The sequence below is a fragment of the Schistocerca nitens genome, chromosome 4 (assembly GCF_023898315.1).
Source record: "Schistocerca nitens isolate TAMUIC-IGC-003100 chromosome 4, iqSchNite1.1, whole genome shotgun sequence".
Lineage (NCBI taxonomy): Eukaryota > Metazoa > Arthropoda > Insecta > Orthoptera > Acrididae > Schistocerca > Schistocerca nitens.
In genome coordinates, this window is record NC_064617.1 from 69,642,540 (window position 1) to 69,667,888 (window position 25,349).

At 41.9% G+C, this 25,349-nt stretch overlaps 1 protein-coding gene across 1 annotated transcript in view; it reads right to left on the reverse strand.

Moving 5' to 3' along the window:
* Positions 1-25,349, reverse strand: part of LOC126251758 (coiled-coil and C2 domain-containing protein 2A) — a 606,935-nt gene that overhangs the window by 71,551 nt on the left and 510,035 nt on the right. Inside the window, exon 21 of the mRNA XM_049952374.1 lies at positions 13,052-13,217. Coding sequence (XP_049808331.1) covers positions 13,052-13,217 — 166 coding nt within the window. The remainder of the gene's footprint in view (positions 1-13,051; positions 13,218-25,349) is intronic.

Here is a 25,349-nt window from a genome sequence, read left to right on the forward strand (position 1 = left end):
GTCCCTTCACATTCCCACTTCACAATCACACAGCAACCAACAGTTGACTTGGGCAGCTTCAGGAGGGTGGAAACATCCCTGATAGGTTTGTTACTCAGGTGACACCCAATGACTAACCAATGCTTAAACTCAGTGAGCTCTCCTGAGGAACACATTCTGCTGTTACTGCTTGTCAGCTGAAAACACAGTACTCCCCACCTCCTTTTATACTTGGCAGGTCTACCTCTCATGATATCTAGTTGTCAATTCTGCAGTACATAAGGGTGTCAGAAAGCTTTTCGTCAGACAGTGTATATAAATTACCCACTGGATACCATCAGGCTGCTCATGAAGATGCTGTAAGTTACACAAAGAGAAGTCACAATGCTAGAAAATTGCAGTAAAGCACAGAAGACCTGCAGAGGGTCACCACTTGGTATCACAATTGACAATTAACCCTCAAAATAACAAATGTAATATATAATGCACAAATAGACAGAAAGAACCATTACTGCATGATTACACCATTGGAGAACAAACACTGGAAGCAGTCATATCCATTAAATATCTGTGAATATACATAAACCAAATGCTACAGTTGTAGAAAAAATATCCCCCTACACACCATAAGGCGGCTTGCAAAGTAAAGACGTAGATGTAAAAGGCTGAATATGAGGAAGAGACACAGAAACACCATAACACTTCAGATTGATTATATAATCACAAGACAAGGATTTAGAGACCAGATGTTAAACTGCATAATGTTTCCAGGAGTAAATGTGGACTCTCATCGCAGTTTATTAGTTATAAAATGCAATTTAAAGCTGATAAAATTGCTGGAAGGTTGGAAATTAAGGATACGGGGTCTGTATATGTTAAAAGAAATAGAGGTTGTTGTTGAGAGTTGGAACTTCGAGCAATGACTTATTATAATAACTGAAAAAAATGTGATAGAAAATTAATGAGTAGCTTTGAGAGATGAAATAGTGACAGTAGCACAAGGACAACTGTGGGAAAAAAGGTCTTGTAGGAATCCTTGCAAATATATGTGACATTTACATTGAACTGATGAAAAGAGAAAATATAAAAATGCAACAAATGACATGGAGAAATGGAACAGAGCACTGAAAGACCTAAGTCAAAACATGGCAAATGAACAGATGATATTGCCTCAACATTATCAAGTGCCAAGGGAGAACCACCCATGACCAAACTATTCCACACAGTATATATGCAACATGTGAAATACCCTCTGATTTAAAGAAGAATTTAATAATCCCATTCTGAAGAACTCAGATGCTGACAAGTGTGAATACTATCAAACCATCAGTTTGCTAAATAACTTCTTGAACTATTTAAAGAAGGATAGAATTACTGGCAGCACCCAACCTGTGAATAGATCAGTTTGAGTTTCAGAGAAAGTTAGCAACAAGCAAAGTAATACTAACTCTAAGATTAACTTAGAAGCAGATTGAATACATGCAAGCCACCATTTATAGCATTTGTAGATTTACAAAGATTTTTTGATAATGTTGACTGCAATACACTCTTCAAAATTCTGAAGTTATTAAGGATAAAATACAAGGAACAGAGGGTTTTGTACTGCCTGTACATAATCCAGAGTGCAGTTATAAGAGTCAAAGAACACAAAATGGAGTTGGGAAGTAGTTGAGAAGGGGGTGAAACAATGTTGCCACATATCTTCTATGTTAATCAGTTTGTACATACATAGAGCAAGCAGTAAAGGAAACTAAGGAAACATTTTGAAAGTGAACTGAAGTTCAGGGAGAATAAAAGAAACTTTAAAGTTTGCAAATGACATTGCAATTCTGTAATAGACACCAATGGGCTTGGAAGATCTGGTGAAAAGGTTGCATAGAATCTTAAAAGAGGTTATAGAATGAACATCGACAAAAGTGAAACAAGGGTAATGGAGTGAAACCAAATTAAATCGGGCGATGCTATTTATATTAGGAAATGAGACACTGAAAATAAAAGATGGATTTTGCTATTTGGCAGGAAAATAACAGACAAAGGCCAAAGTAATGAGATCTTGTGACAAGTACAGTGGCATTAGCAAGAAAAGTACTTCTAAAAATTAAAAAAAAACTAAATATCGGTTTAATAAGTGCTATGTATTTGTGCATGTTTTTATGTATCTGCTATTGTTTTTGAATGTCTTTATGTATTTTTATCTGTCTTTTTTGTCATCCAGCAAGAAAAGTACTTCTGAAAATTAAAAAAAACTAAATATAAATTTAATAAGTGCTATGTATTTTCAAAATTATTTATCTGGAAAGTAGCCTTATATGGAAGTGAAATGCAGACAATACACAATACAAAAGGAAATAAAAGCTTTTGAAATGTGGTCTACAGAAGAATGCTGGATATTTAATGGGTGGATCAGGTAACTTACGGGGAAGTGCTGCACAGGGGAGAAAAGTTATTTATGGCACTGCTTTACTTGAAAGGAAGGGATCAGTTGAGATGAAACATACTTTAGCATCGAGGAATAATCAATATAATTATGGAGGGAAGTGTAAGGGGTAAAGATTGTGATGAGGAGACCAATGCTTGATGACTGTAAGTAAGTTCAAGTGGACACGGATTGCAGTAGTTATGAAGAGATGAAGAGTCTTGCAGAGAACAGATTGGTACAGAGAGCAGAACAATCTTTGGACTAAGATCGCAACAACACCAATTGTGTTGAGTTGAAATGGTTTACAAGAAAGTGTGTGTGTGTGTGTGTGTTTTCTTTTCCGAAGGAGACTTTGGCCAAAAAGTAAATGTGTAATAGTCTTTTCATTGTGCTTGTCCGCAACTCAACATGTCATCTTTGTGGTGAATAGCTATCTATCCTTTCCTTATATTGCTGATATTCCAGTCTGGAGTTTCCATTGTTTAACAATGATATAACTCACCAATATATGAGCCGGGCTGCCACTTTGCCCTGTAATAAAATATAGTAACTACATCAATTGCATTATCAGTAAAAAATAAAAACAATCTAGAATCAAGGTCAAGTGCCACCTTGGTCACAACACATGAACAGTTGACAGCAGCTCTCAGGAGATGATACCTCTAGTAATTTAGAACATGGTCTTAGAGCTTTTTACTGATAATGCAACTGATGTAAAAGCTGTAGTGTATTACAGTCCAAAGTTGCAGCCCAGTTCATATACTGATCAGTTACAATTGTTAAACAATGGAGACTCCAGGTTGAAATATCAACATTATAAGGAAAAGATGTGGATTGGGGCTAAGAAATGAAAGAGGAAGCCACCTGGTAGAATTTTGCACAGAGCACAACTTAATCATAGCTAACACTTGGTCTAAGAATCATGATAGAAGATTGTATACATGGAAGAACACTGGAGATACTAAAAGGTATCAGATAGATTATATAATGGTAAGACAGAGATTTAGGAACCAGGTTTTAAATTGTAAGACATTTCCAGGGGCAGATGTGGACTCTGACCACAATCTATTGGTTATGACCTGTAGATTAAAACTGAAGAAACTGCAAAAAGGTGGGAATTTAAGGAGATGGGACCTGGATAAACTGAAAGAACCAGAGGTTGTACAGAGTTTCAGGGAGAGCATAAGGGAACAATTGACAGGAATAGGGGAAAGAAATACAGCAGAAGAGGAATGGGTAGCTTTGAGGGATGAAGTAGTGAAGGCCGCAGAGGATCAAATAGGTAAAAAGACGAGGGCTAGTAGAAATCCTTGGGTAACAGAAGAAATATTGAATTTAATTGATGAAAGGAGAAAATATAAAAATGCAGTAAATGAAGCAGGCGAAAAGGAATACAAACGTCTCAAAAATGAGATCGACAGGAAGTGCAAAATGGCTAAGCAGGGATAGCTAGAGGACAAATGTAAGGATGTAGAGGCTTTTCTCACTAGGGGTAAGATAGATACTGCCTACAGGAAAATTAAAGAGACCTTTGGAGATAAGAGAACCACTTGTATGAACATCAAGAGCTCAGATGGTAACCCAGTTCTAAGCAAAGAAGGGAAAGCAGAAGGGTGGAAGGAGTATATAGAGGGTCTATACAAGGGCAATGTACTTGAGGGCAATATTATGGAAATGGAAGAGGCTGTAGATGAAGATGAAATGGGAGATACGATACTGCGTAAAGAGTTTGACAGAGCACTGAAAGACCTGAGTCGAAACAAGGCCCCCGGAGAAGACAACATTCCATTGGAACTACTGACGGCCTTGGGAGAGCCAGTCCTGACAAAACTCTACCATCTAGTGAGCAAGATGTATGAAACAGGTGAAATACCCTCAGACTTCAAGAAGAATATAATAATTCCAATCCCAAAGAAAGCAGGTGTTGACAGATGTGAAAATTACCGGACAATCAGTTTAATAATCCACAGCTGCAAAATACTAACACGAATTCTTTACAGACGAATGGAAAAACTAGTAGAAGCCAGCCTCGGGGAAGATCAGTTTGGATTCCGTAGAAATACTGGAACACGTGAGGCAATACTGACCTTACGACTTATCTTAGAAGAAAGATTAAGGAAAGGCAAACCTACGTTTCTAGCATTTGTAGACTTAGAGAAAGCTTTTGACAATGTTGACTGGAATACTCTCTTTCAAATTCTAAAGGTGGCAGGGGTAAAATACAGGGAGCGAAAGGCTATTTACAATTTGTACCGAAACCAGATGGCAGTTATAAGAGTCGAGGGACATGAAAGGGAAGCAGTGGTTGGGAAGGGAGTAAGACAGGGTTGTAGCCTCTCCCCGATGTTATTCAATCTGTATATTGAGCAAGCAGTAAAGGAAACAAAAGAAAAATTCGGAGTAGGTATTAAAATCCATGGAGAAGAAATAAAAACTTTGAGGTTCGCCGATGACATTGTAATTCTGTCAGAGACAGCAAAGGACTTGGAAGAGCATTTGAACGGAATGGATGGTGTCTTGAAGGGAGGCTATAAGATGAACATAAACAAAACAGTCCTAGCTGCTGGAGACGGCGGTCGTGTGTGTGGGATGTGTGTTTGAATGAATGTGTGTGTGTGTGTTCTTTTCTGAAGGAGACTTTGGCCAAAAGCTAAATGTGTAATAATCTTTTTATTGTGCTTGTGTGCAACTCAACATGTCATCTTTGTGGTGAGTGGCAATCTATCTTTTCCTTGTTGTTGTTGTGGTCTTCAGTCCTGAGACTGGTTTGATGCAGCTCTCCATGCTACTCTATCCTGTGCAAGCTTCTTCATCTCCCAGTACCTACTGCAACCTACATCCTTCTGAATCTTCTTAGTGTATTCATCTCTTGGTCTCCCTCTACGATTTTTACCCTCCATGCTGCCCTCCAATACTAAATTGGTGATCCCTTGATGCCTCAGAACATGTCCTACCAACCGATCCGTTCTTCTGGTCAAGTTTTGCCACAAACTTCTCTTCTCCCCAATCCTATTCAATACTTCCTCATTAGTTATGTGATCTACCCATCTAATCTTCAGCATTCTTCTGTAGCACCACATTTCGAAAGCTTCTATTCTCTTCTTGTCCAAACTATTTATCGTCCATGTTTTACTTCCATACATGGCTACACTCCATACAAATACTTTCAGAAATGACTTCCTGACACTTACATCTATACTCGATGTTAACAAATTTCTCTTCTTCAGAAATGCTTTCCTTGCCATTGCCATTCTACATTTTATATCCTCTCTACTTCGACCATCATCAGTTATTTTGCTCCCCAAATAGCAAAACTCCTTTACTACTTTAAGTGTCTCATTTCCTAATCTAATTCCCTCAGCAACACCCGACTTAATTCGACTACATTCCATTATCCTCATTTTGCTTTTGTTGATGTTCATCTTATATCCTCCTTTCAAGACACTGTCCATTCCATTCAACTGCTCTTCCAAGTCCTTTGCTGTCTCTGACAGAATTACAATGTCATCGGCGAACCTCAAAGTTTTTATTTCTTCTCCATGGATTTTAATACCTACTCCGAATTTTTCTTTTGTTTCCTTTACTGCTTGCTCAATATACAGATTGAATAACATCGGGGAGAGGCTACAGCCCTGTCTTACTCCCTTCCCAACCACTGCTTCCTTTCATGTCCGTCGACTCTTATAACTGCCATCTGGTTTCTGTACAAATTGTAAATAGCCTTTCGCTCCCTGTATTTTACCCCTGCCACCTTTAGAATTTGAAAGAGAGTATTCCTGTCAACATTGTCAAAAGCTTTCTCTAAGTCTACAAATGCTAGAAACGTAGGTTTGCCTTTCCTTAATCTTTCTTCTAAGATAAGTCGTAAGGTCAGTATTGCCTCACGTGTTCCAGTGTTTCTACGGAATCCAAACTGATCTTCCCTGAGGTTGGCTTCTATTAGTTTTTCCATTCATCTGTAAAGAATTCGTGTTAGTATTTTGCAGCTGTGACTTATTAAACTGATGGTTCGGTAATTTTCACATCTGTCAACACCTGCTTTCTTTGGGATTGGAATTATTATATTCTTCTTGAAGTCTGAGGGTATTTCGCCTGTTTCATACATCTTGCTCACCAGATGGTAGAGTTTTGTCAGGACTGGCACTCCCAAGGCCGTCAGTAGTTCCAATGGAATGTTGTCTACTCCGGGGGCCTTGTTTCGACTCAGGTCTTTCGGTGCTCTGTCAAACTCTGCACTCAGTATCGTATCTCCCAGTTTATCTTCATCTACATCCTCTTCCATTTCCATAATATTGTCCTCAAGTACATCGCCCTTGTATAGACCCTCTATATACTCCTTCCACCTTTCTGCTTTCCCTTCCTTGCTTAGAACTGGGTTTCCATCTGAGCTCTTGATATTCATACAAGTCGTTCTCTTATCTCCAAAGATCTCTTTAATTTTCCATCTAACACATTCATTTCCCCCTATGCCATTTGTGCCACAATGGAACACTGCTTCATCTTTCTGCACCAGTCCTGAAAAGTACCTCTTAGTCGAGCTAAAACCCAATCTCACATCTGCTTCCTTAAACACTGCCTAAACCACAGAATCCCCCACAATGACCTAACCTTGAAATTCATCTCTCTGAATCCCACCCCTCCTTTCACAATGACCTTCATCTTTTCAGATTCTACCAGTCTGTGGCACTCACGAACCTGGTACTGCAAAAACACATCTCCATGGTACAGGCATCTCAGTATTGCTTCTACTCCCTTTGCAAGATACTGCTACTGTACAATCCCTACCACATACAACATATCTCTGAAATTGAATCCCTTGCTCTCGAGCACCTGGAGAAGAATTCCAGACACATCCTCCATAACTTATCCAACCTGCTGGCATTCTACTGTCGCCTTACGGTACCACTCTCCAATCTTTATCCTACCCACAGTGCTTTTCCTTACGAGCCCCTCATAGCACCCAGACCCTATATACTGACCTTTCCAAATCACGAGCCGAAGAATTTCTGGAAAATGGTTGTTAACATTTGCACTGAAGCACTCAGCTCCACAGAAGTTTCATGCCTGTCCAAAGGTCTCACCTCAGCCCTATACCCAAATTTAACCACGTTGGACTTGTCAAAGACTCTCCTTTTCCCAATCCCTGCAATGGCAATTCTTCTTTGCCACTGTTTCCTCCAACCAAATCCCAACATTGAACCCTACCTCTCCCATTTCATAGCACCATCCAACTGTGATTCTCCCTTCCTCCCTCTCTCCTAACTACCACTTGGTCACCTTCCAGGAATTCCTTACATCTGACTTGGCCTCACCACCCTTCCCCAGGTTTCTTCCAAAAAACACCAACCATTCAGCAGATGAAAGTACTGCCATACGCAACTTCAAAACAAATCCTGACCTAATCATTCAGCCTGCAGACAAAGGTACCACCACTGTCATTATGAACTGTAGTGACTAACTGGTAGAAGGCCTTTGCCAGTTATCTGACTCCTCCACCTCTAAACTCTGCTAGACTGATCCCATCCCAGAAGTCCAACATCACCTCCAACCCCTGTTTAAAGCCTTAGGCCCTTCCCAGAACCTCTCCTGTGAATCCATTCTCCACTTCGCCCCTATGATACCCTACATACGCACCTTCTGCATTCTACTCAAAACCCAAAAAACACAAGAAGCCATGATGCCCTACTGTAGCTGGTTATTGTGCCCCCATGGAAATAATTTTGGCCCTCACTGAACAATACCTCCAACCAACTGCCAAATATCTAGCCTTGCATCAATTATACCAACCACTTCCTCCACTGACTCTCCACCTCTCTCCCATCTGCTTCATCTGGTTTTCCTCAACTCAGTATGCCAATTTCCTGGATGCTGACCCCCTTCTCTCTGATGGCTCCATCTGCACCTCTATCCATAGTGAACTGACCAACCACAAACAGCATCTGCATTTTGATATCTGTCATCCCTTCTAAATCACACAATCCCTCTCGCAGAGCCACCCAAGAATGACGTATCTGCAGTGACGGACTCCACTGCCCAGTACGCTGAAGGTCTCATGAAGGCCTTCACAAACAGGCATCATCCTCCAGACCTATTCCACAAACAAATCTCTAGTGTTGTTTCCCCAGACACCCCCAATCGTCCCACCACCCAAAAGAACCAGCTACAAAGGAGTGCCCCCACAGGAATCATATACCTGTGGAAGACCCAGCTGCAAGGCCCGCCCAATCCATCCACCCAGCACTTCCTATTCAAGTCCTGCACCAAGCTTATCCCATCTGAACAGAAGCCAGGGCACCTGTGAAAGTAGACATGTCATATCCCAGCTCAGCTGTAATCATTGCACAACTTTTTATATTTGTATGTCTATCAACCAGCTGTCCACCAGGATGACGGGCCACAGACAAACTGTGGCCAACAGCAAAGTAGACTTCCCTGTGGCACAACATGCTGCTGAACATAATAGGCTTGATTTTAATGGCTGGTTCACAACCTGTGCCATCTGGATCCTCCTCTCTGCCACCAGCTTTTCTGAAATGCACAGATGGGAGTTATCCTTACAACACATTTTCCACTACTGGAATTATCCTGACCTCAACCTACAGTAACTTACTGCCCTCGCACCTTCCATCCCACAGTTTCCACCCCCCTCTGATCTATTATCTTCTCTCTATTCACATCCACTCAACCTAATTGTGCACTGACCTCTGTCAACACACCCACCTGTCTTTCCCCTTTTCCACTCTCTGCCCCCCCCCCCTTCCCCTCCCCACCTCCCTGCCCCATAACCTTCCGATGCTGTGCCTGGTGGAAACCTTGTCATGCCCCCATCTAGTCCCTGCATGCTCTGCCATACAATGCTCTTCTCTCCCTCTACCTGTACCCTGCTATTCCTCCTTGTTCCCTGTCCCTTCCAGGTTGCTGCTTTTGTTCAATGTGACAGTTACATTCCAGTCCGAGCTGCCAGAGATGGCAGTCATGTGCATGAGGTGTGCTGACTGAGTGTGAATGACTGTGTGTGTGTGTTTCCTTTTCTGAATAAGGTTTTGGCCGAAAGCTTTTCATCATGCCTGTGTGCAGCTCAACATGTTATCTTTACAGTTACTAGCACTTTTTCTTATATTGAAGTTACAATTGTCAAATGTTTTCATTACATGAATTTAGGAAATAAATCAATATTTAATATTTCGTAAAGAACTTTTGTTATCTGATGATAAACAGGCATTTTACTACCCCTGAAAATTATTAATAAAAAGCTTGAAATTGCACCAGTGTCTTTGGGGATGATAAAGTTTTAAATTAAAAGTGGGCAGACATTTGAGTTATTCTACATAACCTTGAGTGAATGTCAGTTATTTGAATTTGATGGAAACCTCACCAAACAAACTCATCACTGTGGGAAAAGGCTACACAGTCATTTAAGTAGTGTGGTAGGTAGCTAATTCTGGATAAATAAACTAATGGAGAACCTGGCTGATACTCGAGCCTCCTCTGCATTGGTGGGCAGCTCTAAGGTGTTAAGCAATGTGATGTGTGTCACCACTGTGCCAGAATGGGTGGTGGGAGTAGTGGTGAACACGAATATGGGTCATCACAAATTTTGATGGACAGATCATCAGTGCAATGGTCCATGATGTTGAGTGTAAACACTGCACATGGTGATGTCTGAAGGTGTAGTCAGAAAGTGTCAAATGATGGAGAGTTGTCGTCACACACACTGCATGATGATTCACTGTTAGTGCTTTTGGAGCATGAGATGGAGTGAGAATCACTTGTTGCCTCTTCATCAAAGGGCTCAGTTGGGCTGGGGGTGTGATCCAGTAGAAGCAGTGCACAGGTTATTGCCAGATGATTTCACTGAGTCACACACACTCAATGTCCATAAGGGCTTGATCCTGTATACTGATAACATCTGGCATCCTGTGAGCTTGCAGTGGTGGAGTCAACATGGCCGAATGTGCCTGATATACATGAGCCATTTGCATCATGCAGTAGAGATGCTGTCTGGATACATGGAGATAAACTGGTGTCTGAGAAAGTCCATACCAAGCACCGGTCCATTGATATCGGTGACATGAAATGTCCACGTAAATTTCAGGCCTGGCATAAGGTAGATTGGAGGTCAGCTGCCACAACCATGCTGATTTGAGACTTGTTAGCTGAGGATAGCATGAGTTTGAATCTTAAAAATGTGGTCAGATATGCAGAATCTCTCACTTGAGTCGGAGCAAACACTCAGTGGAAGATGTTTGACAAGGCACTGTGTGGGATTGTTGGGCACAGGGGCACCTACACTGGCCCAAGAGTGAAGTTTGGGGATGCACATGATGTATGGCATTTCCTTGCTGGATTGAAAAACATGGTATGAAACCAGCAGAGTGGGCAGACTGGGTGAGAGGTGTTGCAGGTATTATGTTTGCCTCTGTTGAGCTTTGATGGAAGTGTGCCATGTGTTTGGTGTTGGCTTGAGCTGGAATCAGTGTCTGTCAGCAATCCAGTAGAGGCATTGCACACAGGTTATTGCCAGATGACTGCACTGAGTCACACACACTCTTCAAGCATACTCCCACCCAATCATTGCTACCCAGGTGGAAGGATAGCATGACCTTGAGTAAATGAAGCAGGTGTTGTACACTGTTCCTGCTATTGATGACTGGGAAAGGTTAAACCCATCACATGTTGCGTAGAGGGGGAGAGTGCTGTTGGCAACTTTGGCATCAAAATAACCAAAGGTGTTGGGCAGTGGCAGTAGCTGTCTATGGCAGATGATCCAGAACACTTGGTCCACGAGGGAAAGTTTGATATCCAGAGGGTCAGACTAGAATGAAAGGAGCCATAACTGTAGTTGATGAGGATGTCTGACAAGTCACAGTGTCCACAGTGCAATGTCTGGCACGATCACAGAGTCAACTTGGATCTGCAACTGGCACCAGAGTTGTGACAGAGTTTGGGGTCCCAGATCTTCATCACAAGTCATATGATGAATGGCCTCTTCAGGAGCATGTGACAGCTGTTCAATAACACTAGTTTGAGCAGTGATGTATGTACGATGGGTGGGAGAGCAAAGCACCAAATCACTGATGAGGCACTGTAGATGTGCAGATGAAGTATGTGTCATTGGTGCTGATGCTATGGCTGTTGTCTACCAATGCAAACCACATCTTTGGTTTGTCTTTCTGCAGCAGCAGCAGTTTCAGGAGTCAGCCAATAAAAACATGCTGTTAAGCGAAAGATGAGCTGACGAATCATGAGGCACAGACAGTGATGGGGAGGATTGTACAATGGCAGAACTACAATCTCGATTGAATACGACATGCAGGGTCTGTGTTCAGATCGATGCGTTGCCTGAGGTCCCAGTGGATAAGGCAAGGCGGCAGCCACACAAGGTGCATGATGCAGTCGACACGTGGTCGGCCAGTGTGGAAGAGATGAACGTGGTCGTCCAAAAGAGTGGCAGTAGGTGTGCATGCAGAGTGAGTCTCTGGTACAGGGTGTTGCCCAGTGTCTCTGTGGGGGAGGGGAAAGGGGGACAATGAAAACCTTGGAAGCATTGTGGAATGGATGGCACATGCATGGGGCTGACCGGTGTGAATGTGCCAGCTGTAAGTGACAGAGAGTATGGTGGAATATGCACAAAGAGTGGATCTGGTGGTCATATGACACACTGTGGTATAGTGTGTGGGTAGCAATCCGATGTATGCTGACCACGAAACACTGGTGGTGATGCATGTTGCACATTTACACAATACATGATAATGTCAGGTTTCATAGGCACATAATAATGATACTGGGCACACTAGGGTCAGCATAACATGGAGTGAATGAAGCAGATGGTGTACAATGTCTCTGCCATTGAGGTCTGGGATAAGTTAAATCCATCATGTGTTGTGTAGATGAATGTGCCTCTTGCATCAGTGTTAGCTCTTGGGCTTCACAGTCGAAGTCTAAAGTTGGTATGGATAGCATGGAATGCAGATCACTGGACTTCAGGCAATCCATTGATTATAACAAACGATGCCACAGAACATACAATCGTCAATATAATGCATGGAAATGTGGGGTCACTAATGTGGTTAATTCAGTCACTGTCATCAATAGTTGGATAAGAGAACTACTGAAATGGCTAAATGCAAAAATATTTTATATTAGTTGAATATTACAGACACAAAAACACATGCACAGAGTGACATGAAGTAACACAGACTGAAATCAGGGAACATAGTCACATAGTACATGTTGGTGACAAAGGTAATGTTTGGCAGACAATAATCACCACATGTGTAATAATTTTTTATTTCATACTGTCCAGCTCTGTTTACCTTCACCCACATTCCAAGGTGAAATATCTACCTACTTCTTGAAACTGATCTTTTTCTGTTAAAAATTTCCCATTTTTCAGGACAAAGAATCTATATGATATGAAACCTTATCCATTTTTACATGTTTCACTTTATTGTCAGTATTAAGTGGTCTGCTACCAAAGAGCAAAATTATTTTAAAAATGATTATAATTTCATTTTGGGATATTCCTAGTCATGTAGACAAATTACTGTACTATGCTTGTGCAGGTGCAAGTGCATGAAGGAATTTATGATTAAACACACAAGTATAAAAGCCAAAATCTACTATGCGTGATATCCAAACATTGGCATTTACCTGGTGGTGCAAGAGCTCGGAAAAATCTTGTAACACAAACTGTTTTGCCACTAATATCTGTAACCAAAGTCTTAACTTTTCGATGTGGAAATTCAGCCAACATTTGCTCTTCCCATTTCTCTAAGTGTTCCTGAACATGTGGCAGCTCAGTACTTTCTAGCTTCTCCTGCACAGTCAAAATGATATGTTGCATACGTACACATCTTAGTAGTAAATATAGGCTGACAGATGTACACTGAGATTACATTATATACCCTACATAATTACTGAAAATTAAGCAGTGTATGAATTGCACCTTGTGAAATTGCAAGTCTAATACTGTTCACCTCAAAATACACATCTTACAGGGCAGAAGCTTATAATGATCTACAAAAATACAGATTTCTGTCTGTAAAATGGAGTACAATCATGGAATACTGCTACAGCCTGAGTGTCGTATGGCATGACTTACTGGCTAGTCAATGATTGGCAATACACAGCTCTTAGTTTCAATTTCAATGTTCTGCCAAAGTGATATTTTAGAATAATGATTTCAGAAACATTCTAAGAGTACTGAAAAATACAAGAAACTTATTGTTGGTAACATTTATGGATATTTAATAAATGCTACATTGTGTGTTAACAGAACAACTCTCTTCAAGAGTCAGTTCAGGTAGGTCTCTTTTTCATTTGCATGCCTAATAAATCTCCTTTTTCCATTAGCATACACTTTCATTGATTATTGTGATTGGCCCAACACATTATTTTGTTTTGTAATGCACTACTGCCACATGGAAAATATAGCATGCTCAAATACATCCAACTGAATCATCATAACATATAATTATAATTATTCAATGATGTATTCAAATCATCATATAAAATTTCCAGGCAGATTAAAACTGGGACTCAAATCAGGAGCTTTACCCTTCATGAGGAATGCTCTTATCAACTAAGTAATTCAGGCACGACTCTTGCAGATCAACCCTGACAGCTTCCCTTCTGCAGCACTTCTTTACTACTTTCCAAACTTCTCCTGCATATCTTGCAGGATTAACATGCCTGGGAGAAACGATATTTCATAACAGTGCACACTGTGCTGCACAGTGAAATTTCATTCTGTAAATCATTACATACTTGAACAGTAGAAATTATATAAATCAGAGCTGCATTTAAGTGCCACACATAGAGCTGATTGCTAAGCACGCATCACGAAACCTGTGGACCTATTTGAACTCTCCAATGCTTTATTTCAATAGTCATTGTACTAAATTACTTGTTCACTTTATCCTTGATTAATGTATGTCACTCTAGGCTATGCTTTCTGCTGATTTGTTTAATACATTGATGCTGAAGTCTTCTGAATTGTTACTTTCCTCTTCAAACTTTATATTTTGACCTCTCTGCTGGGATCTTGTGTGCGCTTACAAAAGTTATTTTTTTTAATACAAAAAAAGAAGTAGAGTTTGTGTGTGAAAATCTCCAGAATGCCAATATTGTTGGGTAAATACTGAAAGAGAGGCGGGAGGGGGGGTATTATCAAAACATTGTTGTTGTCATGCCAACAAAGTTGTTTAAATTCATTGTGCACTGTGGCTGTGCTATTGAAATTGCACTCATATGTGGAGATTTCAAGTGCTGTCTGTATTTTCCTTCTATAAATATTATGTGTTTTGGGCAACACCAATATGTTATTAAAATCTATATCCTAGTTACATTCTTTTCCATCTGCATGTTTTACACTTTCTTTTAAATGTGTGTACCATTCGTCTAATATGTCCTACATTAATTTTCCTATCTTGACACTTGATAATATTTCAGCTAGCTTTTGGGATAGGTATTGGGTGACTGACCTTAGTAATTTATATGTCAGAAAGTGATGCCGTAATGCCCACAATAAGATTTGCTTACTTTATTTTGCTTCATTTTGTACAATGTATGATCCTTTTACTCCCATTTTAAATAACATTTTAAATACAAAACATTTGAATCAAATTGGAACCATTACTTTTTTTGGCTGTTGTGCAGTTAAGTCTGACACTGATTTATCCAGCATAAATTACCATTAATAATTAATACTGAAAAAATTAGAAGAAGAAAACTATCTTATCTGTAAGAGGAAATGGTATATTGTTACAAGAGTTAAGCAAGGTAATGGTGTCAGTTTAGAAGAACGGATGTTAAAACTGATGTAGTTCACAACAGGTAAAAACTTTAGCAGTGGCTATTAGATTTGTGAATTTGGTGAGATTATCAGCTTCTCATTAGTACTGTACTTGTGATAGTTTCACAAGGATTCTTCACCTGGATCTTTCCTACCAACAACAGCTTCTCTTAATTGTGCAGGTGGGAACTCTCCCAGCAATATATCCTACATTCACATAACTCCACCAACCCACTCACAGTCTTTTTACTTCTCTTTCTCTCCTTTTCCACCCCCCCCCCCTCCCCCCCTGTCAACATCTATTCTCCCGACTGCTCCCACAAACAGCACTACTGCCCCCCCCCCCCCCCCCGAACCCTGCTCTCCCTTTCCCACCACACCTCACCCTCCTTACCCTCACCAGCCAGACTGCTTCTCCCATCACGCGCAGTTGCTCACAGTGTACCCTCGGCAGCCATAGACAGCGGTCATATGTTTGTAAGCTGCATTTACATTAATGTGTGTGTGTGTGTGTGTGTGTGTGTGTGTGTGTTTAAGGTCATTCACAAAATTACATTATCAGTTATGAAGACAGGATTAGATTAGCTAGAGCATACAAGATCCATTTAAGCACTCATTCTTCCCACACTCCAACTGTTGCTGGAATGGAAAAAACCTAAGTATGTGATAGGATGTGAAGTACTCTCTGCCATACGCTTTACAGAGGTTTGCAGAGTATAAATGTAGGTGTAGATTGTGGGCTTCTTTACTAATTACTACAACTGAGTAACAATGCTTCACAAATAAAAATAATAACAGTAAAATAAATATCGAAATACATTGGGGATAAATTAACCTTGTTATCATGTGACTACATGACTTATTGGATGAAAATAAGTGCAGTTAGTGTCACATCGAATGAAACAACAGACATGTATACCAGACCAAACAGTTCTTATACAAAATGATGAAACAACATTCAGAGTACTAACTTATTGTAACTCCTGAAATCACCAATCAGTACGGTCACAACAAGATACGGATAATAACTGTGAATTTGTCTGGTAGCAGCCACACACTACCTTGCCTTCTGCTCCAAAAGAAGGAGTAAGCACTTCTAAAAGTTATAAACTGTCTCTTTTAAGATGAAAAAAAGATTCAAACTCAGTATTAAGAGGTTTGGTTTCTGTATGGAACATAAAATATGAGAGTGATCGAACATTCTGAAACACGCTTAACTGAGTTAGGAGATATCATATGTAGCTGTTGTAATATTTAAATTTTTTAAAGGTGAAGTATCTCAGTTTACTTAAATGTGATGCATTTTAAAGATTGACAATATCTAAACTTTTATCAATGTACATGCTACTGTTGTCAATATATATTTATGAGTGATCACAAAGTTTTAATATCATCCCAAAAGAAGATACATTCTTTCTTTGTTTTGCAGCTACAAGTCAGCAATCGTGGTACACATTGGAATCCCCATACAGCAGTATTGCAACTTATTGTTAGAGAAGCCAAACAAAATAATGCAGGTCACTCATATAGTAATTTCTTTTCTGTGATGCAGACATTTCAATTGTGGTCAAACAAGTCTGAATAATGAAGAAGAAAGCAGCAGATCTTCTTTCTGTGAAGAACTGGGAAACACATGAAACATGGAGGCTCTGGTCGTCAAAGACCAGTGTATCACAACTGAGGAGATAGCAGGAAAAGTGAAAATCAGTCACATAGCAGTTTTCATCATCTCATAGGATGTGCTGAATGTGATAAAAGTTGCTGCTTACTGCATTATCAACTGCTCATACCCATTCAAAAACCCATTAAACCAAGGCAGTAGCGGAAATGATGTAGTTGTTTCAATCCAGATGATTTAGTTATCTGCCTAACCACTGTGGTTGAATGCTGGATGTATGACCATGGCTCTGAGACAGAGAAGCAAAGCAAACAGTGGAAACATGTGGTTTCAGCACCACCAAAAAGGAAAAAGGCCCAACTCATTGGACAATATGATGCTGAGTGTTTTTTGGGTCTGTTGTGATCTTAGTTATAATGTTCATAAGGGGCAGTAGAGCATACTACCACAATTTCTTGACAGGGTCACTGGAGGTTGGCAAAATTAAACATAATCGAAAGTTTCCAAGGAGGTGTTTCTGTTCCATGGTAATGTCTCAGCTCATTCTTCCCAGGAGACTGACACACATGCTGCTTCCTTGGGCTATCAAATTTTGCCTCATCACTGTATATTCTCCTGCTGTGACACCCAGTGACCTCTTCTTCTTTCCTCTGATGAAGAAACCATTACAAAAGACCCATTTCCAAAATGATGATGAAATTATTTTAGAGGTGGAATGTTCCCTACAGTACGAAAATGCAGACTTCTACAATCAAGGTTTCCACCACGTCATCCAGCATTATGAAAAAAGTGTTACATTGGAGGATGAGCATGTAGAGGAAGACTAATATCATCAGCAGGTTTCAAGGTCATAGTTTGAATTATTTGGAGTGATAATTCATACTTCATGACTACATCTTACAGGGTCTTATGATTTGTTTTAACAACTACGCTGTAAGTCACTGTTATGCAGATATGTTACACAATGCAAAAACATCTGAAACTACAATTAGGTCACCTGAAGTATACAACTAAACATTTCCAATGACAAACTGTATCTGCAACTGGTAAAAATAGACTTATAATTCTCTACAATCTATATAAATAAAAATGTAAATGTTCGTTTGTTTAAATCTTAAGTCTCTGAAAGTTCTTCAATGATTCCTTTCACATTTTTGGACAACATTACATTCGAACATGTGCATGTTTTATATACCTACTGGAATGTCACATCCAATATACACTCCTGGAAATTGAAATAAGAACACCGTGAATTCATTGTCCCAGGAAGGGGAAACTTTATTGACACATTCCTGGGGTCAGATACAGCACATGATCACACTGAGAGAACCACAGGCACATAGACACAGGCAACAGAGCATGCACAATGTCGGCACTAGTACAGTGTATATCCACCTTTCGCAGCAATGCAGGCTGCTATTCTCCGATGGAGACGATCGTAGAGATGCTGGATGTAGTCCTGTGGAACGGCTTGCCATGCCATTTCCACCTGGCACCTCAGTTGGACCAGCGTTCGTGCTGGATGTGCAGACCGCGTGAGACGACGCTTCATCCAGTCCCAAACATGCTCAATGGGGGACAGATCCGGAGATCTTGCTGGCCAGGGTAGTTGACTTACACCTTCTAGAGCACATTGGGTGGCACGGGATACATGCGGACGTGCTTGTCCTGTTGGAACAGCAAGTTCCCTTGCCGGTCTAGGAATGGTAGAACGATGGGTTCGATGACGGTTTGGATGTACCGTGCACTATTCAGTGTCCCCTCGACGATCACCAGTGGTGTACGGCCAGTGTAGGAGATCGCTCCCCACACCATGATGCCGGGTGTTGGCCCTGTGTGCCTCGGTCGTATGCAGTCCTGATTGTGGCGCTCACCTGCACGGCGCCAAACACGCATACGACCATCATTGGCACCAAGGCAGAAGCGACTCTCATCGCTGAAGACGACACGTCTCCATTCGTCCCTCCATTCACGCCTGTCGCCACACCACTGGAGGCGGGCTGCACGATGCTGGGGCGTGAGCGGAAGACGGCCTAACGGTGTGCGGGACCATAGCCCAACTTCATGGAGACAGTTGCGAATGGTCCTCGCCGATATCCCAGGAGCAACAGTGTCCCTAATTTGCTGGGAAGTGGCGGTGCGGTCCCCTACGGCACTGCGTAGGATCCTACGGTCTTGGCGTGCATCCGTGTGTCGCTGCGGTCCGGTCCCAGTTCGACGGGCACGTGCACCTTCCGCCGACCACTGGCGACAACATCGATGTACTGTGGAGACCTCACGCCCCACGTGTTGAGCAATTCGGCGGTACGTCCACCCGGCCTCCCGCATGCCCACTATACGCCCTCGCTCAAAGTCCGTCAACTGCACATACGGTTCACGTCCACGCTGTCGCGGCATGCTACCAGTGTTAAAGACTGCGATGGAGCTCCGTATGCCACGGCAAACTGGCTGACACTGACGGCGGCGGTGCACAAATGCTGCGCAGCTAGCGCCATTCGACGGCCAACACCGCGGTTCCTGGTGTGTCCGCTGTGCCGTGCGTGTGATCATTGCTTGTACAGCCCTCTCGCAGTGTCCGGAGCAAGTATGGTGGGTCTGACACACCGGTGTCAATGTGTTCTTTTTTCCATTTCCAGGAGTGTATAAGCATATGTGTAATAGTTATAAGGGAAATCTTAAAAATGTAAATGTTAGTTCAAAATCTTATATCTCCAAAAGTTATTCACCAACTTCTTCAAAATTTTGACACAATGTTTCATTCAAATACATGAATTTTTATATACCTAGTTTTTATATATATAATAGAGGGAAACATTCCACGTAGGAAAAATATATCTAAAAACAAAGATGATGTGACTTACCAAACGAAACCGCTGGCACGTCGATAGACACACAAACAAACACAAACATACACACAAAATTCAAGCTTTCGCAACAAACTGTTGCCTCATCAGGAAAGAGGGAAGGAGAGGGAAAGACGAAAGGATGTGGGTTTTAAGGGAGAGGGTAAGGAGTCATTCCAATCCCGGGAGCGGAAAGACTTACCTTAGGGGGAAAAATGGACGGGTATACACTCGCACACACACACATATCCATCCACACATATACAGACACAAGCAGACATATTTGGTCTTTATATATATATATGGGAAATATTGTTAAGAAAAATCTCAGAAAGTACGTGATCGATTTACTTCAAATTTTTACAGGGTACTGAAATAAATGCGTTAAACATTGTTAGCAAACAGGAACATTGTTGCAATAACAGCAAACAAGGATCCAGATCAGAGAGAGAGGGGACAGATATAGACAGTGGATTGGAAGCAAATGAGCATAGAAAACAGAAAGCAGGAGATGGACAGAGAGAGGGGGGAGAAGGTGATAGACAGAGCAAGGTGACAGGAAGTGATGGAAAGAGAGAGGAGAAAGGAAGAGGAGATGGAGAAACAGATGGGGAAGAGGAAATAGACATAGATGGAGGTGGGAGGAAGAGGTGTGTGTGGAGGGGATTAGGACAGATATCCAATAATATCCAATTCCCATTCATAGTAGAAATGTGTGCTTTCCATTTTCTTTCTTTTCCATTTAACAAGGCTGGGCCACAGCATCACATGGTCAGTAACAACTAGGAATAATATATAATGGCAGAATATATGTACATATGTCCAGCATCTTCTCCTAAACCAATAAATCAATTTCAACAAAATTAAGTATGTAACAGCTTAATTAAAAAACCAGTATTGGCACTCGGGGGAAAGGGGGAGGGAGATACAACTCACATAGGTCTGGAGCTATTGATGAAAAACTGTTTTTTTCAGCCTCTTGCATGTAGGCAGCTATGCACTGCAGGCATGTTGTGTGGCGATACTGGTCTGTCTTACTGACATCTACATCTACATTTATACTCTGCAAGCCACCCAACGGTGTGTGGCGGAGGGCACTTTACGTGCCACTGTCATTACCTCCCTTTTCTGTTCCAGTCGCGTATGGTTCGCAGGAAGAACGACTGTCTGAAAGCCTCCGAGCACACTCGAATCTCTTTAATTTTACATTCGTGATCTCCTCGGGAGGTATAAGTAGGGGGAAGCAATATATTCAATACCTCATCCAGAAACACACCCTCTCGAAACCTGGCGAGCAAGCTACACCGCGATGCAGAGCGCCTCTCTTGCAGAGTCTGCCACTTGAGTTTGCTAAACATCTCCGTAACACCATCACGCTTACCAAATAACCCTGTGACGAAACGCGCCGCTCTTCTTGGGATCTTCTCTATCTCCTCTGTCAACCCGATCTGGTACGGATCCCACACTGTTGAGCAATACTCAAGTATAGGTCAAATGAGTGTTTTGTAAGCCACCTCCTTTGTTGATGGACTACATTTTCTAAGGACTCTCCCAATGAATCTCAACCTGGTACCCACCTTACCAAAATTAATTTTATATGATCATTCCACTTCAAATCGTTCCACACGCATACTCCCAGATATTTTACAGAAGTAACTGCTACCAGTGTTTGTTCCGCTATCAAATAATCATACAATAGAGGATCCTTCTTTCTATGTATTCGCAATACATTACATTTGTCTGTGTTAAGGGTCAGTTGCCACTCCCTGTACCAAGTGCCTATCCGCTGCAGATCTTCCTGCATTTCGCTACAATTTTCTAATGCTGCAACTTCTCTGTATACTACAGCATCATCCGCGAAAAGCCGCATGGAACTTCCGACACTATCTACTAGGTCATTTACGAGGGCGGTTCAGAAAGTAACCTCTGATTGGTCACAGTGCAGGTTGTGGGGGGAGTAGCGACGCCATCTGTGCGTTCACGCACTCAACAGGTCAGTCGGCATCAAGCCGTGGTCGAGTGAATGTCGTACCTGCGCTAGTTTAGTTTTTGTGGCAGTTTGAAATGTGTGCTGCAATAGAAAACCCCGCCAAATGTGAAGTGCATGCTGTCATAAGGTTTTTTACAGCCAAAGGATATTCTGCAGCAGCTATTCATCGTGAGCTTTGTGCCGTGTACGGACCAAGAGTTATGAGTGAAGGAGTTGTCCGTGAATGGGTACGTTTATTTAAAAGTGGACGAGAAAACGTTCATGATGAAGAGAGGAGTGGTAGACCATCATTGGTGACTGACGAACTCGTTCAGACAGTTGATGCAAAAGTTCGTGAAAATCGACGTTTCTCAATGTCGGAGTTGTCTACTGGTTTTCCACACATTTCTAAGACTCTCTTGTACGAGATAGTGACAGCAAGATTGGGTTACCGTAAGTTCTGTGCATGATGGGTGCCCAAAATTCTTACTGACCACCACAAAACTCAAAGAATGGCCTCTGCATTAGACTTTCTGTCATGTTATGAGGATGAAGGAGAACCATTGTTTAACAGAATCGTGACTGGTGACGAAACCTGGATTAAGTACGTGAACCCTGAGACAAAAGAACAATCAAAGATGTGGGCACATTCAAATTCGCCTACCAAGCCAAGAAAAGCCTCGCAAGATTTTTCTGCCAGAAAACTGATGGCAACGGTGTTTTGGGATGCCAAAGGGGTGTTGTTGGTTGAATTCATGGAACGTGGTACGACCATTAATCAAGACGTGTACTGTGAAACAATAAAAAAGTTACGACGGGCTATACAGAACAAACGCCGTGGTATGCTGACTTCCGGTATCGTTTTTTTGCACGATAACGCCCGTCCTCACTCTGCTCGCAGAACAACGGCCCTTCTTGAGTCCTTCAAGTGGGACGTTATCAACCATCCACCTTACAGCCCAGACCTGGCGCCAAGTGATTATAACCTCTTCATGCATTTGAAGAAATGGCTCGGGTCACAGCGGTTTGATGACGACGAAGAGCTCAAAGATGCGGTCACAGGCTGGTGATTTTTATGCAGAAGGAATTTCAAAGCTTGTGACGAGATACGATAAGAGCCTCAATCGCTATGGAGACTATGTAGAAAAATAGTGCAAAGATGTAGTTGTAAGATGTATATATTAAAATATTTTTATTTAACTTGGTGTATTTTTTTAAATCAACCGGAGGTTACTTTCTGAACGGCCCTCGTATATATGTTGTGAAAAGCAATGGTCCCATAACACACCCCTGTGGCACGCCAGAGGTTACTTTAACGTCTGTAGACGTCTCTCCATTGATAACAACATGCTGTGTTCTGTATGCTAAAAACTCTTCAATCCAGCCACACAGCTGGTCTGATATTCCGTAGGCTCTTACTTTGTTTATCAGGCGACAGTGCAGAACTGTATCGAATGCCTTCCGGAAGTCAAGGAAAATAGCATCTACCTGGGAGCCTGTATCTAACATTTTCTGGGTCTCGTGAACAAATAAAGCGAGTTGGGTCTCACACGATCGCTGTTTCTGGAATCCATGTTGATTCCTACAGAGTAGATTCTGGGTTTCCAAAAACAACATGATACGCGAGCAAAAAACATGTTCTAAAATTCTACAACAGATCGACATCAGAGATATAGGTCTATAGTTTTGCGCATCTGCTCGATGACCCTTCTTGAAGACTGGGACTACCTGTGCTCTTTTCCAATCATTTGGAACCTTCCGTTACTCTAGAGACTTGCGGTACACGGCTGTCAGAAGGGGGGCAAATTCTTTCGCGTACTCTGTGTAGAAACGAATTGGTATCCCGTCAGGTCCAGTGGACTTTCCTTTGTTGAGTGATTCCAGTTGCTTTTCTATTCCTTGGACACTTATTTCGATGTCAGCCATTTTTTTTGTTTGTGCGAGGATTTAGAGAAGGAACCTCTGTGAAACAGCTTTGGAAAAAGGTGTTTAGTATTTCAGCTTTACGCGTGTCATCCTCTGTTTCAATGCCATCATCATCCCGGAGTGTCTGGATATGCTGTTTTGAGCCACTTACTGATTTAAAGTAAGACCAGAACTTCCTAGGATTTTCTTGGAGTGAAGCTCTCTTTGCTTTCACAGTAGCTTCCTAACTTTGTTGTTGAACCATGGTGGGTTTTTCCCATCCCTCACAGTTTTACTCGGCACATACCTGTCTAAAACACATTTTACAATTGCCTTAAACTTTTTCCATAAACACTCAACATTGTCAGTGTCGGAACAGAAATTTTCGTTTTGATCTGTTAGGTAGTCTGAAATCTGCCTTCTATTACTCTTGCTAAACAGATAAACCTTCCTCCCTTTTTTTATATTCCTATTAACTTCCATATTCAGGGATGCTGCAACGGCCTTATAATCATAGATAGATAGAGGGGGAGAAAGGAATGGATGGAAAGGGAAGGGGAGGGCGAAATGGACAGAGAGGATGAGGAGGAGGAGAGAGAGAAATGAGGGGGATATGGACAGGTAGAGAGGGGAGGAGGAGATGGACAGAGAGAGAAGGGAGAAGCAGATGGACACTTACAGAAGTAGGGAGGATGAGATGGGCAGAGAGGGCAGGTAGGAGAAGATGGGTAGACAGGGTGGAGAAGGAAGTGTGTTGTGTGAGTGGTATCAGCATGCCTTAGAGAGATGAAATTGTCAAAGAGGCAGGGGTGGGTGGGCGAGAAATGGACATGCTTTGCATGGCAGCCTGCATCTCAAGGGCAAAAAACAGCTTTCTCACACCCAACATGAAGGCTGCCCTGCACACCTGGCATGTCATTTTAGAGTATTATCGGTCCTTTTTAGCAAGCTGATTTGCAGGAAAACCTACATGTCAGGGAAAAAAAAAACACAATTTTCTAGTACCTGATGTGCAGGCTGCCCTGTACAACAAGTGTGTTGCGGGAGTAGAGTCAGCCTGTTTTATCTGTCAGTTTTGCAGGGTCTAGATATGCAAATGGGCAAAACTGAGCAGAGAGAGGGGGCAGTAGATTGACTGTGAAAAAGGAAGAGGATGAGGTGGACAGAGTTAAGTGAGGAGGGGATGGACAGACATAGAAGGGGAGGTGGTGATAGATAGATAGAGGGGGAGAAAGGAATGGACGGAAAGGGAAGGGGGGGGGGGATGAACTGCACACAGAGGTAGGGATGAGGAAGAGGTGAACACAGAGAGAGGTGAGGAGGAGATGTGTACAATATATGTGTCAAACAAAGCGTCACATGTGCATGTATGTCCACCTACTAAACCCCTGGATCAATTTCAACTAAATTTGGTACCAAACAGCAAACTTCATGAGTATCAGCACTGTTCGGGTTAGAGCCTCATAGGTACTATAGGACTGGGGATATGGACGAAAACATATTTTTTGTAGCCCCTGCTGTGTATGCTGCCCTACACAATATGCGTGTTGCATCAGAATAGTATCTGCCTGCCTTATCTACCTGCTTTGCAGTGCAGCCTACACATCAGAGGCAAAAAAAACAGAGTGTACAGAGAGAGGAAGGGAAGAAAGAGATTGAGAGTGCGGAAGGGAGGGATAGCCAGAGACAGAGAGGGTAGGGGATCGATGAAGAGAGAGGGGGAAAGTTATTTGGATAGGGAGAGGGGGAAAAAGGTGGACAGAGAGGGGCAGATGCGGATACAGAGAGAAGTAGGGAGGATGAGATAGGCAGAGAGGGCA